Consider the following 16,328-nt stretch of genomic DNA (forward strand, 5'->3'; position numbering starts at 1 on the left):
TGGGCGAAGATTACTTATTTTGGGCCAAAATTCGTATACCTACCTGATTAGACTGTCACTTTGGGGATTTTCCTTTTGATAGTTTATGGGTTGTAGTAGCACCAAGCCAATTCTTGTTATACAAACAAATGTAGGTGTTTGGTGCGTGCAGTCTTAAAAAGTGAATCATTAACGTCTTTCTTTTTATGAATTTTATGATTGAAAAATATGATCAAAATGAGTACCAAGTCTATAGAGTTGTAATTCCACATTTTCACCTCCGTCGGGCGGATTTTGCTCATGTGGAAAAGATATTTGGGATGCATCTTAATTTACCATCTCTATTCTATTGGCAAGCCAGCAGCCCGAGTAATTATAAAATACTAGAAGTGGATATTTATTTATACTATTCTTTAAACGGGAAAAAAAATAAATTATGTCATTAACCCATATTAGCATATCCAGCAGCTGATAAAGAAAAATGGCCAAAAACTTGCATGTAAATAAGATAACTTTTTAAACAAATAATGTGTTTATGAAAAATATACAAGTGAAATCTTTTAAATGAATTTACATCTTCCACGGATTTTTATTATTTTTTTTTTTTTGGGAATAAAAGAGCGATAGTATTTTATATATTCAGCCTTATGACGTGGGCAGTTGAATTTGTATTGACATGTCATTTCAATGATAAAAATGAAGTCTTCCTAATAAATAAATAAAAAAGGAAAATAAAAGAAAGCCTCGAGTGAGTATTTGCTGCTTTGTTCCCTCTCCCGCCTTGGACTTGAACGTTGCTAAAAACCCTGGGAATATCATCGCCGACAGACAGACAGGCAGACAGCATCCGAAACTGAAAACCCCTTCTTACTTCTTATTTGTAGCCCTTAGCCCACCCACAAGAACACGATAACCAGCTAGAATATGGACACGTGGCAGATCCTCCACATCCCAGACAACCCCCCAATCGCTCCCGACCAACAACCCACAGTGGATGCAATTGCGTCACTCATCGACCCAAAATTTGCTAACACTCTTGTAAGGTGCTGCTTGCCTTCTTCTTCTTCTACTTTTGCTACCATTACTCTGTTTTTGTTTTTGTTTTTCTTTATATTTTCTATTAACATGATGATATTGGTTTGTTTTGTTTTACTGGGTATGTCGTAATTGTGTTTCTGCCTTGCAATTCTTTCTCTTTTTGACGAAATTGATCCGAAAAAGTAATTAAATTTGTGTAGGCGTTTGAATCAAATATCACCATTGGAAAATCTCCGCCACGTGAAGCGGGTGAAGAAGAAATTTGTTGAAGGAGGTCTGTTTCTGTCTGCCCTACCTAACTTTATTTGGTGTTGTTAAACCCTAAACCCTACCTAACTTTAATTTGTTGAAGATTGTATATTACCAACTAGCTCTTGGTCTGGTGGTACTTCTTCCAAATGTTGGAAGAGGTCCGAGTTCGAATTCTCTCATCCCCAATTGATCAAAAAAACAAAAAAAGGAAGAAGATTGGTGATTACAAATAAATGATACTTTTATGCCAAGACGATATTTACCTGACACGGTTGGACCACGTTGCTCTTACTATCTTATCTTTACGGTGTTGACTATCAGTTTACCTTACAGGAAAAACTCAACTATCTGTGATCCTATGTCTAGCTTCTGAAAATGGTAATCAGTTGGAGAGCATGCAGAATGATGTACAGGAGCTAATGAATTCCTACAAGTTGAGTCCTTTTATCACAAAAGTGGGTCTTTCTTTTTCCATTTTAATCGTGTTTAATTAGTGCTTCTTATATATATATAAGATACATTTGAAAGACTACTGTCGTGCTATTGTAATATTTGATGTCTTAGTTGCATAAGGGGATTATTTTAATTATGTCAGTATGTAAAAAAAATCCTAATGTTTCTCTTGTTATAAGGTATTAAAATATTGCACTATCAATAATCTTGCATTACACTGATTATTCTCTATAATCTTACTATTGAGTGGAATCATTTTAATTGCATTCTATTGAATTTCGAGATTGTTCTTGGCCTTTGTTTTACTTAATACTTCACTTTCACGCAATTGCACTTAGACCTTGCCTTGTAAATACAATGATGCCCTTTATTAAAAAGTTTTATGATCCCCTCCACATGAACTTACTATCCCATTTTGAATATTGCAATTTGATTTGCATGAGTTTTGTTATTATTTTCTGGAAACCTACTCTTCTTCTGGTAGTCTCCAAACATGCTCTTGTGTTTGTTTACTTTGGCTTTAGACAAGACTGTCATGTTTTATACATGTCAATCAACTCAATTTTAGGTCTGCAAGTATGCTGCATTATCAAAAGAAGAGTGGGAAGAACAATGCAAGCTATGGCCAACATCTTATCATCCACCAACCTAGTAAGCTCTTGTTTTGTTTATCCAAGTGTTTTTCCTTTTTAACAATAATTTACTTCTTAGTAATGTATTTCTTTGTGGACTAGTGAGCTCTATCATTGATGTTCAGGAGTATTTAGTTTTTCCTTTCTAAGTTTAGGGAGATGAGGAGGTGAAAAATATCTCAGTAAGGATGAACAATAGTCCTAGAATTTGTTCCTGAACATATATGATGGAACAAGGTGATGTGATAGCTTGCCAAAGTGCTATTTACAGTAATATAATTCATGTTGCCTAACATTAATTATATTAATAATATATGACGAAAATGGAACCTGACAATGAGTTATGCTAATGCTGGCAGGAAAAATAAGAAAAAGTATTTGCATTTACAAGTGTAAGGTGTCATATTGGATGGTTGTAAATATTCTTTTCTATTTGCACCTTTGCAGTGTGGGTTTTGTTTCTTCTTCTTTTTTTCCCTGTAGCTGCTGGTTCTGCAATGCTCCAACACATGTCAAATAATTATTTGTTTCATATTATCTTAACTTCTGTTTGTTTGTCCTTCACCTTTTAAATGCAGTAATATTGATGGCATTACTGGATTCAGTGAAGAGGACTCACAATCAGTGTTCAGATTCATGAAGTACGCTATTCAGTTGGCAAAGTCTAGCGATAATTTGGTAACTATTTTATTTTCTTTGTGTTGCCTCTCTCTCTCTCTCTCTCTCTCTCTCTCTCTCTCTCTCTCTCTCTATGAATATCTATCTCATATCAGCATTGTGACTTTCAGAAGTACTTGTCAACCTTTGCTCATAGGCTTTCAAATATTCAAAATGATGCTAATATTTTGAAAGTATTATTAAGAATCCTAAATGAATTGGGAGGGTCAGGGTGGTGCTATGTATGTTTATCTCTTCCAGCCTTATTATTTATTTATTTTTCAGCCAGCACCCTGTTGTATCCTTGTTAGTGCTGCTCAACACACGTGGATCAGCATCAGTTTGAGTATAAAAATTGTCAACAAATGAGGAAATATTGACTTTTCCTCTAAGAAAGATGATAAATGATTGTAAAGGAGTTGGTCATAATCTTCATTCTTGAAATTTGTTCAGAGGCACGGGGCTAAGTTTTTTTATGGAAACTTCTTTCTGGTAGAGATTGGGTTGCAGACAGCAACTTCTTAAAGTTGATGCAAGGCTTAGAATTCTCGATGTAGGATTTATGTTTTCAACACGTCTCCTCACGTGTGGTTCTCCTGAGCCAAACACATGGGTCAATTATGTTGGGTGATTTAGTGCACGTGTGGCAAAACTGGGTCTAACACATGGATGGATTGCCTGCTACGCTATCATGTTAAAGTTATGGCATCCAACCCAGCCAAAGAGTTTATTCTGTGTAATGCAAGGCTTAAATTCTCAATGTAGGATTGACCCTTAATTGAAACCTTTACTCTATCTGCAGGTAGTCAATGCTGCAGTTATAGTGGATCCTTCAGTTAAACAGGTAATCACTACTGCATGTGATCAAACTTGCTCTTCGTATAGTCCCACAAACAAGATCACCCTTGAAACCAGTTGCTGTGAAAAGCTAGAAGCTTTTATTTCCCATAGTGATTCGGATGGAGTATTGAACCATCAAACTGTGCATTCAAATAGTTTTCCAGACAAATCAAAACAATTATGTACCGGCGTATCTTGTTTATATCCTTGGCAATGGGCTGATCAACAATCAGACATGAGTTCGTGTTATTGGCACCCTTTACGTCATGCTGCCATTGTTGCTATTGAATCTTCTGCTGCCAGAGACAGATATCTTTTCCCCAGTTTGGGAAAAATCCAAGATAAGTCTTTTGAAATGGACAACATGCAGTCTTCTTCTGCAGGCTCTCCAGCAAAAAGACAAAAGACTAATTCTACAAATGTGAGTTGTTTCTTTGTGCTTCAAATTGAGCCATTTTGGGGAGAGCACTAAATGAGGATAAGGGAGGGATTGTCTAGTGTCCACTCATTTCCCGTCATTTAGGAGTTCTTTTTTTCTCAGTAGGGGACCTATTGCTTTGAATATGAAACTTGTGAAATGTGAAGTACATCATTGTCACACAATCATTAAAATTGTATAACTGTAATTTCACAATAACATTGTCTTTGAACAATCGAAGTTCTTGGGTTGGGTGACTTGTATCAAATTAATATTTAAGAATCTTATTATCTATTCAGGTTCACAGTGACGACAATCTGACTAATGGTGAAGGTTCCAGTTCTTTATCAGCCAGGCCTTATCTGTGTACAGGTTTTGACATGTACCTTGTTTGGGAGCCGTGCATAATGTAAGTTCATGAATAGTGTACTCACTAGATTTCTACTGTGTCCCTGAATTTGTTAGTTTTCCTGATAGTAACATTTCTTTGAATTTTTTATGCTTGTGTGGTGTATGGTCCAAATGATAATTATGGTTCCCTACTGAAATCCTTGTCTGTAACTTCTTATTATTATTTGTTTCTTTAACTCTTACACTGCCTTTACATGCTTGCTGATAGGAACTTGAACCTAGTTGACATCTTAAATTTTGTTAATCATACTTCTTTCATAATCTCGTAGGTATTCCAATTCAAAGGTCTGGAAATGTAGGCATGATTTGACATCGTATCCTTAGGTTATTTCATCTTTTCCATATCTAGGCTTGATCATTTCGGTTCTGTCATCCTGAGCTCCATTGGTAAAATCTATCTTTTGTTGTCTGTCAAATAAATGCACATTTATATACAATTCGCATTATAAATCTGTGTTGCATCCTCTGTACACACTAGATAATGTGTGGAAAGGATTGTTTTAGAGAAATCTTGCATTGGCTGATACACACTGTATGCAATTGAAATGTCCACTATGAAACTCTCTCTCTCTCTCTCTCTCTCTCTCTCTCTCTCTCTCTGTGGAAACTGGAAACCTGAGTTTGTGTTTTTTGTTTTAAACTAGTTTTATTATGTTCAATATTCTGATATTATATTCTTATTAAAGGTGTGCAATGGCACTTGTCCATCAGAGAATTAGGCGTATATTCTTTGCTTTCCCAAACCCGGATGCAGGGGCATTGGGTAGTGTTCACAGACTACAAGGGGAAACAAGCTTAAATCATCACTATGCTGTATTCAGAGTGTTAGTGCCTCAACAAATCCTTAGTAGGGAGGGATGAAACTTCAATTACCAAATGAGTACAAATGAAATGAGAATATTGGTTTGATTGTGTTCTGCATCAGCTCATTTGTGGACTAGACTAAGACATTGTTTTACCAGGAAGCCAACTCAACTCAACTCAACTAGATTACTGACTGACTGACTGGTTAGCCATTACCCATTTAGCCAAGAACGCAAGCAATCCAAGGCTTCAATGCTTCAAGCTCAAGAAGATTTCATTTGCCTATCCACCTCTACCTTTGTGACTCTATTTATCATGCAATGTTTTATCAATTAAGAGGATCATAAGTGCTGCAAACTACATGGGCACATTTATAATTTTGTTCACCATTCAATCTCCAAAGTAGCTATGGTTTGAAAGTAATATCCAAGTTGTTGAAAGAGTTGAAGTGAAAAACAGTGTGATGCCCAACTGTTATTTTGAAAAAGCATGTAGGATCCACAAAGTCCTTTTCAAGAACTGGTTGATTGCAATCTAAGAGCATCTTGCAAAATGTTAAATTCAAATTTGATGGCCTATGTGGCATTTTGACACTTTGGAAAAAATTTAACTCCACTCGAAATGTTGAATATCATATTATTTTATTATGTTTTTAGAAGTAAAAGAGGCCTATATAATGCATAAAATTTGAAAAGTGACTCAATGATAGTGGGTCTATAACTAAAATAATAAAAAATATATATTTGATATCAAGCTTTTTGATATGTTATTTTTGACATCTCTTCTAGTTTTTAAATTCATGTAGGATTTAACTACTCGATTAGAGCAATTTTAACTTTCAATTTTTGTCATTTCATGCCTCTCTAAGCAATTTACCTGTTTGAAACAATTGTGTAACACCAACACCTTATTGAGCTTTTTTTTTTTTTTTTTTCTTTTAAGGTGAATTGGCTTTCGTTAACAGTACTTTTATTAAAGTCGGAGTATATAAACCTTTTCTGTTATCAATTTTTGGGGATTCAAATGTCTCCCAAAATTGAAAAAGCAAATATAATTAGACCAAGAGTTACTTGGGACATTATCACACCTTTATAATAGCAATTGAACTACAATTGCAACTAATCCCTTCAGAATGTTTTAATTACCTCGCAACACAATATCATGCATGTTACACGATATCTTTTTTTGTGAGAAGAAAATAATTTGGGAAAAATACAAAAACAACCAGTGACAAACCCCTCCATTTGAAAAATAAAAAACATCCTAGCAATTCCCTAAATTGTAAAAAGAATTTTATATAGCTGGCTGGTTCCACCCCCAACCAGCCAGCCACCAAAGATGCTGAGAATGATGAACAAATATAAACAAAGCAAGAGAGAGGTTACGCATACAACAATACCTAATAGGATGCTTCAATGCATGATACATTATCCCAAAAAACCAAGAATAATACTGAAATGATTGAAGAAGACATCCAAAAATCCCAGCAACTACAAATATTATGTAATTGCAAAAGGTCATCGAAACACTCGAACTGAGAAGTTGATAATTTTATAAATCTGAATATACAAAGCATTGGAACTGTAAAACTATACACCAAATTCCTCAACCATCTGTATTTTGAGCACATACCTTCAAACAGATGTAAAAACAGCATTGAGAAGGTTAATACTTTGCTTCCATATACTTCTTTCAATCTCTCCCTCTTCCCTCTCCCTCTCCACCACCTTTTCTTCTCTATCTCTCTCCGGAGACCTGTTTCTTGATGACTTATGATTTTCTGCATCTCTAGTCATGATTTCAAGCTCCACTTTAGAAACTGATCAAGTTTGGAATCATATTTATATTACAAGATATTCAACGGATGCACGCAATACCATTACATATCAATAACCATATCACAAACAGTATTACACAAACAGCCGCATCAATGGCAAGGACGATTCGCACTTGGCGACACCACTTCTTTCGAATGCCTTGAGAGCCTGACCTAATCCTCATTGAGCCCAAATCTTTTTGTAATGCAATTGAAGAACCTGCTCCAGCATGGCTATTAGAATCTGAATTTGCTGAGTCAATATTGACACCTCTATCCGTAGATTTCCTATGTTCCTCCAACTCAATGTCTCTCATAGCAATAACATGATCTTTCGCCTTCTTCTTATCTTGCTTGTTAGGCTTCCCCAATAGAGGGGCTTTTGTAGAAGTGGCAACTTCAGTTTGTCCGTTTGCACCATTTGGTGATGGAGAAAGACCAGCATGAAGTGACAGGGAAGTTTCAGCTGTCCAATTACTACCACTCTGAGAAACATTCTCCAAGGAGGTGATCAAGCGGTGGATAACGGGGACTAACTGTTCTTGTATGCCAACAGAGCTCATACTCGACAAACTTCCCCTGGAACCCTTCCTGTCTACCTTCTTGAATTCGTCTCTCAAATGCTCCAGAAATTGAAGAACACCAGGGCTTCCCAGACTCTCATCAACAATTGTGAAATAAATATACCCATCTTCAATTAGGAACCCATAAGTCCTTTTGCCCACTGTCTCAAAATACCACCTATGAAAAGGAGGAGTCTTTTCCAAGCACAAAGTAGCCAAGTTCTCAATTTCACCATCTCCACCACTGTATACATAAAGGATCCGATTACCCCTTGATACACAACAGTAGTAAACGGTATTTTGAATGGAACCCATATTATATTCAATTGTAGTCTACAACCAATTCTACTGGTGAACCTCAGTGCCAAGCATCGTCAGTACCAAACGAAATGTAATTATGTAAACAACTCAGATACAAAATCAAAAGCGTCCAAGAAATACAAGAGCAGTTCTTCAGCTAAGTACTCAAAGTCAAGAATGTAAGTCCACCATGCATTGGTTTTGGCTTTTCAGGACCACCTACAAGAGCAAGAAAAGAAACTACTCTCAGGACCCTAATCTGTAATCAGAACAAAGAGAAATAGACAATCAATGAAAATACAACAAGATTCCTAACAAACCCACCCACAAAAATTCATCAGTCATTACCTTCAGGCTTCAGCACAAGTTAGAAGTCAGGAAATTGAAAGTTTCTAATTAAATAACGACATCGCAAAACCCAAAAAATACATGCTATGAGACCCACGAAATCAAACGTTCAGTGTAATCAATGAAAGAAAGGGACCACAAGTTATACCAAATACTAGAGAGAAAATCAAAATTTTAGATTGACCTAACTACACAGCTTCAGAAAAACACAAAGATCTAGGGGCAATATATTGAAAATTGAAGGTCAACGACTGGTCTAGTTCTGTTTGGTATCGATAAATAGTAAGAAGGGAAGAAAAATTCAAGTCCCCTCCAACAACTGGTCTGACTTTGGAAGGACTTGTAAGAGAAAAATGCTCTCTCTTTGAACAATTTTCTCATCAACCAAACAGATCGAAAAAAGGTTTATGCCACAGATTTACCTGAAGAAACTCTCCAATAGAAGCCTTGGGCAGGAGCCAAATTATACATGTGAGGACTGGCTCACTGAGGAGAGAGAGGAGGTGTTAAAATGGCAAAGCCTCCAAACAAAGCGATTGTTTGCTTCACATGCGATGCGAGTAGTACATCTCTATGCTACGTATTCTAGTTGACATTTTGACTTTTCTTTGTTCTAGTTTGGGTCTTCTATTTCAACATACGGACAAAATGGAGGAGCTACTAAACACAAACAAAAGATGAAGATGCGGAGCGATCGATCGGCAAATATTAGTAGGGCCGGCCATGGGTTGGTTGGGTTGGGTCGGTTTTGGTATAATTCGTAATTCAACTTGATATATAGTTGTTTATAATTTTTTGAATTCAAGATCGGCTTATTATTAGGCTAACTCAATTCAAACTTTTTGTGATTAGATTGGACAGTTCGGTCTAATAAACTCAACATAAACTCATTTTTAAGTTTTGGCTCCAAACAATAACTCAACATGTACAAAGCGGTTTATGAATTTTTGAACCCAAGACTCACTCATTATTAGACCAACTCAACCCTCTAATGATCTGATTAGACAGTTCGATTTGGTTTACCCGTCATTGTGTCGTCCCTTAAATATTTGTGTTACTTAAGGCCATCTCCAACCCAATGTGCTAAAACTCAACCATTGTTGCATTATAACTAAACATTTCCTTGAATAAAGTATTGGATTAATTGGATGTTTGTTGTTCCAAAACAAAAATAATAATGTGGGCCCTTGTATTGTTAAAGATTTGAAGTGGTTCTCACGTTGGAAATTCTACGGTTTGGTTTCATTTTTTGTCTGAATTTGGGTTTTTTTTTTTTTTTTCAATGGTCTGAATTAGGTAGATAATAAGAATTCCCAGAGATTAGTAGAAAACCCTAACCGCCATTAACTTATCATTGTGAACCTTCTAATTTTCTCACGCTTTCTTGAACCTCTTCGAGCAGCCATGACGACGTCATTTACAAACAAGCCAGGAGCACGAAGATCTCTAACATTGGATTGCCCCCAAATTCAACCCCACGGGCCGATCTCCCCCTACATTGCGCTACACCAGATCATTCTCCAATCGTGTAGATTTCACGTTCGAAATTCTAGAGTTTGGTTTAATTTTTGGTCTGAAAATTAGGGATTGTTGTTGTTGAAAAGAATGAATTAGGGGTTTGGTTTAGAGAAAATGATAAAAAGCTCCCATGAGATAGGAATGGAGGATGTCCATTTCCATGTTTAAGAACGCCGAGAAATGAAGATTAGGAAATTCAATTTCTTTCATTCCCCGTGTTTGGGAAACAAGAAGCTCCTACTAGCTAATAAATAGTTAATGAAATGAACAATTTTACTTTTTCAATAGTTAATAAATAGAAGAATTGTCATCGATGGTTATAATACATGTGTTTATTCACAGAGTATGATGGTCAAAGCAAATTATCACCAAAATTCCTATTTAAAAATTTGTCAATTAATGTGTTAGCTGACGAAGTAACAGTGTAACTTCAAACTAAACCTAAATACTATTTCACTACATATCTCCATTTATACAATTCACACTTTATTACACTATACTAAAGATATGTTACTAGTCACATTTCTTTTTAAAAAGCTGATTTTTAAGCTAAAGACAAAAAAAGGTTTATTCAAAGAAAAAAGTAGTAAAATGGTGTTTGTTGTAAAAGTGTGGATGTTGTTCAATTGGACCTAGAAGAAGACTCTTGTTAGGCCATCCCCAAGGGGGAGCCTTAATTGGCAAAAAAAACTTTTTTATCCCGAGTTAATAACACAATGATAGGTGAAAAGGTTATTCCAAATATCATTGTGTTATAGGTTAAAAATAGCAAAAAGTGCTACACCCATTGCATTAGAGTGTTCATAGGGCTCCACCTCCTTGGAGCTTTAGAGCCCAAGCAGGCCCCACTGTTTTCTAGCATCCCTAATTGTAAGGTTAATCGTTTTATTAGTCCCTGAATTTAGACCTGATTTGCATTTGAGTACCTAAATTTCTAAAATAGTTCTTGTGGTCCTTTAACTTCACTTTCGTTAAGACAAAAATGGTCCTATCGTCAATTTTCTTAACTTTTTCTATTAAATGCAAGGGCAAAATGTTATTTTTATATTAAAACCAAATAAATAAATAAATAATCATATCTTTAAAATAACAATAAAAGAAAATCAAATAAAAAACAACAAAAATAAATAAATAAGTTTTTGGGGAGTAGAAATCGGGATAGAGGGGGAGAGAGAGAGTATAATTTTGATTTTTTAATTTTTTAATTTTTTATTCATATTTTAATCAATTTTGATACAAAAATACCATTTTGCCTTTGCATTTAACAGAAAATTTAACAATATTAATGGCAGGACGATTTGTCCTAACTAAAGTGAAGTTGAATGACCATGTGAACCATTTTGAAAATTGAGGTACTCAAATGCAAAACGGGTCTAAGTTTAAGGACTAATAAAACGATTAACCCCTAATTGTATTTTATGTTCCAACGGCCCCTTTTTTTTTCCCTTATGTTCGCTGTTTCCTTCATCTTTTTTTCCCCTTTTTTTTTTTTCAAAATTTGTTTTTCGAATCTTGTCCAAATTTCAATTTTTTTTTAATAGAGAAATGTTTATTAAAATTATTTAATATTTTATTTTATTTTATGATTTATTCCCTTATTTATTTTTCTAATTTTCTTAATTAAAATATACTTCATTGATTTAATTGATGTGACATTTGATATGGACATGTCACATTATGTGGTATATAAATATGGAGTAAAAATGTGATAAGTGTGCATTACTCTTCAAAAAAATAACATAACATAAACATATATTAAAATAAAATAATTTAACAACCATAAAATTATTGCTAACAACAACTGTAATGCACCAGAAAGATGATTATCATAAGAAAAGGCCTTGCAAGATAGTAGTTGCATGACTCATACAACACTCTCATGGCTCATGCCAAGTAAATAGTAACCCTTCATTACAATCAAATCTTAATTCTCAAACTCCACTAATCACTAATCACCACATAAAAGTGGATATTGTTCAAATATTCATTGGGAAAATGAGAATTGGATGCCTATCAGATTCAGGCAAGTGATAAACTCACCTACAAGCAACCAAACGTTCTCATCAAGGCAAGACCGACACCAGATCAATAGGAAAACCCTTCATCAAAGCTTTTCTTTTCCCATCTGAAAACACCAATGTACTTGTTTGTAAATTATACAGGAACTCCATCGATTGTTCTTAGCAACTCCTTGCTGATGAGCAAGCCTTCATCTTCTTGGATGTTAAAATCAAAATTTCTCGAATGTTTCAGTTTAGCTGCTTCTTGCCTTTCTATAGAAGAATTCGACCAAATACTCTCTCGAAATATGGCAGTTTAGAAGCTTTTACACTAACCGCTGTGTCTCACTTGGATACTATACTTGTATGCAGAATTCTTGATGGTACTGTCAGCTTTGATGCCTCAATTCAACTCAAGCTGTGTGGATAGACAGACAGAGAACCAAAGAGATGTCATTAGCTGAAAATTTATCATATTTAATCAAATTAGTATACAGACATTTAGAGATCTGTGAGGTCAGCTGTTCAAGGAGACTATTTGGATGATCCTGAAAAGTCGTTTAGGAGTTTAATGGCTAAACCCAGATTCTTTTTATCTGGTGCTCTTCCTAAAGCTGGTGGTGGAAGCGACCTCATTGAATAAAGTCAAATTTGGAGATACAACAGATTAATTACTCTAGTACTTTCTGTACTACTTGAAAGTGCAAATGATAGGCATTTGTTAAACAAATTCACAAATGAGAATTAAGACAAGAAGTTGTGTCTCATAAATAAAACATAGGAAAAGGCACAATCCATCACAATAATGATATCCAGTGGAAATGTGATAATCAAATTCTGATAATTGCATTTATATAATAGCAAAAGAAAAACTTCTTTAACCAATTCTTTTGAAAACGGGGGCAAAAATGTGAGGGAAAAAAAGAATCAGCTAAGCTAATGATAAAAAAATAACAAATTACCAGAAGATCCACGAGTATGCTCATGCAACTCAGTTGCATTTCCTACATCCCTCAATTCTCGCTTACAATCAACCCATTGAGAACTTCTTGGATCTTCTTCGGAACTGTGTAGGGCAGTTCTAGGTTCCTTATTCCTCAACCCGGACTCTGTAGCTTCTGTTTCTTCACACGCTTGAGGCATCTGTGGAAGGGGTGTTACAAAATTATTCTCTGCAACAGAATATTCATGACTCGACTCCACCGGTACATCAGGCGATTCATTTTGAGATTTATGAGACGAAAGGAGGGATAGGCGGCAGAGTGGACAGGTGCTGTGGGTGGAAAGCCAGCTATCAATGCAATCAATATGAAATGTATGGGCACAGGCTGGTATTTGTTGAAGCCTATCCTCTGCTTGATAGTCGCCCAGGCATACTGAGCATCTGCAGAAAAACAAAACATGCCTCTTTGGTTGAGAGAATGCTAAAAGTTCTAAGGATTTATTTTCATCTAAAAAGAACAGACCATCATGGAAATAATTTTGAAATTATATAGTAAACTAATAGCTGTACTTTGTGCTAAATAAAAATTTATGGACATTAAGACGTGTTAGTTTTAATTTAATATGATTTTGAGAAATTCAACCATATTTGTTTGAAACAGTAAGGCCATGTCTGAAACAATTACTGATTTCGATATTCACCAAAACAATCACTCAGATTTTATGGCATGAATTGATTCTTTTGACAATTTTTTTAGTAATAGCTCCAATAATTTATTTATCCAACTTTTTGTATCTCATCCTGTCATCAATAGTCATGTTTGTTTGAATATTCTTTCCTAGCATTTGCAGAAAGTAACCAATTTCTTTGAAAACAATTTTTATACTTTAATGCTAAGCAATTATGAAATCCCTAGGCACTCATTGTACCACAAGTCTAATTTATGAACAAGGAAGGAAACAGACAAATATTCATGATATTTATCTGTTGATATAAGTTGACTTGCTGATAACCTAAAGCCTCAGGTGTGCCAATGAAGTTTTACCACCAACCCGGGTGACATCTTTGTTACTTGATTACTAGATTCGAACCATTTGTCCCAACAGAACTCAAATGGTTTGAGGTCTCTCTGTTATTTTAAAATAAAATAATAAAAAAAATGATAACAACAAATGTGATTTTAGAGGTGTTAAATTACATTGGGCATGACTTTACAGCTCTTTCTGCAAACTATTAAAACTTAAATTTAGTTCAAAAGTATCAAACTTGTATTAGGTTGGATGGTCATCTTGTCTTACTCCTGGTCTCTCTGTGTGGAACAAAACGAGATTATCTAGAAGAAAAGTGATATACATCTTCTGGCCACAACATACAAAGGATTGGTGATCCCACTAAATAGAAAGAAACCCAATCCTTAGTATACATGGAAGTATTTTTTTTTTTTTCTTTTTGTGGCCAATAAATAGAAAGAAACCCAGATTGATCACTGACATAGAACGTTTGAAACAAAAACAAAGCTAATACACTTAAGCAGTCATTGCATTCCAATTACACAAAACAAAAGCATCATGATTAACTTAAAAATATCAAACACAGAGCAAAATTGATAGAAAAGAAGGAAAGCCCCACTCACTGTGTATCTCTGACGGAGAAGCTCTCCTTATATACAATAATGGGTAGCATCTCTCTCAGTTCTTTTTTCAAGCCCAATTCAACCTGCAGGTAAACCATTTTAACATAAAAAATTGATATGAGCCCAAAATGCAAACAGATAAACAAACAGTGAAACAGATGCACAGGGAAAATAAATAATTCTCACAGTGGCAATGTCATTGTTAATCTGTGGAGAGGTTGTCATTCTAAGAGATGACCAATTGACCCGTCGAGGGCGAAGATAGAACAAGTAGAAGACGAAGAGGAGGATGAAAGTGAAGAAGATTGGTACACAGAACACGAAGAACTGGTAAAGCTTGAATTGACCTGAAGGACTTTCTTTTGACTTACTAGAAGAGTCTGAAGAGTTTAAGCAACATCTCGGATATACATGATTATAAGACATCACCTCAAATCCCCTACTACAGGCTACAAAAATGAAATTAATTAGATAAATTTGAGAGTCTTGTCTTGAAAGTAAGATCTCAATGAACGGAATCCAGTGAGAAATGAAATGAGAGAGGGGAAGTGTGGTTTGAAGATGCACTTCTTCAACGGCTCAAATCTAAAGGAGATTCCATATTATTGACAAATGATTGAGAAAAATGTAAAAGTTTTGAAGAAGACCCAGATGAGAGAATTTGAGACAGATTTGTTTGATGAAAAGCAGTAGCATATACCACTAAGATGAAAAGATTCCATGTGTATTTAGGACTAGAAGCAAGCACAGAGAGAGAGAGAGAGAGAGAAACAAAGAAGATTATAGTGGGAAGAAGTGGTATATAAATTATAATTATAATAAAGTGAAATAAAAAAGAAGAGTTGGGTGCGGGAATGAGGATCATGAAATGAGACGATGAGATTCTGAGTAGATCACAGATGCCATGCCAACTTGCCCCAGAACTGCACGTGTGTTATCACCATACCCCAAGCCAAGGCCAGTGCTCCTGCCCTGTCAAACAACTTCACTCACACTTACAAATGCTCATCTCATCAATTTTAGCCGTTGGATTCTGTTGTAAAGAAGAAATATGTGGAACCCACATTTATGGGGCCCACAAAGAAAATTAAGCAAAGTATTTGGAGGTTTATCAGCTGCACACTCACGGATGTGTATTGTAGAATCACGGGTGCCATTTAACATGTCTATAAATAGAGAAAGAAGAAGAGAGAAAGAAAATAGGAAAAGAAGAAGAGAGAAAGAGATAGGAAACGGAAAGAAGAAAAGGAAAAGAGGAAAGAGAGAGAAGAGGAAAGAAGAGGGTAAGTAAGCAGAGAAAATTCAGTGAGTCACACATATTGTAAACACTATTGTAGTCATATTATTATATAGTGAAAAGTTACTGTTGCTGCTCTCCGAGGACGTAGGCGTAGCCGAACCTCGTTAAATACTGTGTCTCATCTACTTTACGTGCAGCTCAAAATTCGCACATATCCCAGGTTATTTTATAACACGTTATCAGCACGATAGTCTCTCCTTTTATTTCTGAAAATTTTCCAACTCAACACTATATAATATACTATATTTATCTGCTTCTCTATTACTAACCATTAACAAAAATGGACCCTTGGTAATACTAAACATATTATCAGTGGGAGACCGTTACTAATACTAACTTTTTTTTTTTATTCGGTGGTGGTTTTAACCTCACATTTAATTTTATTTATGGTATGGTGTAGGCTTATTACCCATACGGCAATAT

The 16,328-nt window shown here is 35.2% G+C and overlaps 3 protein-coding genes across 6 annotated transcripts; 1 reads left to right on the forward strand and 2 right to left on the reverse strand.

Annotated features, from left to right (window-relative positions):
• On the forward strand, nucleotides 646–5,924 carry LOC18768536 (probable inactive tRNA-specific adenosine deaminase-like protein 3). 3 transcript variants are annotated; one of them, XM_020569844.1, is made up of 8 exons: nucleotides 646–1,017; nucleotides 1,218–1,291; nucleotides 1,603–1,724; nucleotides 2,291–2,373; nucleotides 2,933–3,032; nucleotides 3,814–4,272; nucleotides 4,569–4,678; nucleotides 5,367–5,924. In XM_020569844.1, exons 1-8 carry the CDS (start codon nucleotides 974–976, stop codon nucleotides 5,539–5,541), a joined length of 1,167 nt encoding a protein of 388 aa, XP_020425433.1. In that variant the 5' UTR covers nucleotides 646–973; the 3' UTR covers nucleotides 5,542–5,924. The 3 variants fall into 3 exon arrangements, with proteins under 3 accessions (XP_020425433.1, XP_020425434.1, XP_007201050.1); XM_007200988.2 differs by having other exon boundaries at nucleotides 647–1,022; XM_020569845.1 differs by lacking the exon at nucleotides 3,814–4,272 and having other exon boundaries at nucleotides 646–1,022.
• On the reverse strand, nucleotides 6,869–9,300 carry LOC18767538 (phytolongin Phyl1.1). 2 transcript variants are annotated; one of them, XM_007200500.2, is made up of 2 exons: nucleotides 8,934–9,300; nucleotides 6,869–8,382 (listed from the first exon to the last, which is right to left on the reverse strand). In XM_007200500.2, exon 2 carries the CDS (start codon nucleotides 8,176–8,178, stop codon nucleotides 7,342–7,344), a length of 837 nt encoding a protein of 278 aa, XP_007200562.1. In that variant the 5' UTR covers nucleotides 8,179–8,382; nucleotides 8,934–9,300; the 3' UTR covers nucleotides 6,869–7,341. The 2 variants fall into 2 exon arrangements, with proteins under 2 accessions (XP_007200562.1, XP_020425435.1); XM_020569846.1 differs by lacking the exon at nucleotides 8,934–9,300 and adding an exon at nucleotides 8,512–8,927.
• Nucleotides 11,834–15,624, reverse strand: LOC18768571 (RING-H2 finger protein ATL7). The gene is made up of 4 exons (XM_007201171.2): nucleotides 14,792–15,624; nucleotides 14,606–14,688; nucleotides 12,992–13,413; nucleotides 11,834–12,447 (listed from the first exon to the last, which is right to left on the reverse strand). Exons 1-4 carry the CDS (start codon nucleotides 15,029–15,031, stop codon nucleotides 12,443–12,445), a joined length of 750 nt encoding a protein of 249 aa, XP_007201233.1. The 5' UTR covers nucleotides 15,032–15,624; the 3' UTR covers nucleotides 11,834–12,442.

The sequence above is a fragment of the Prunus persica genome, chromosome G8 (genome assembly GCF_000346465.2).
Source record: "Prunus persica cultivar Lovell chromosome G8, Prunus_persica_NCBIv2, whole genome shotgun sequence".
Lineage (NCBI taxonomy): Eukaryota > Viridiplantae > Streptophyta > Magnoliopsida > Rosales > Rosaceae > Prunus > Prunus persica.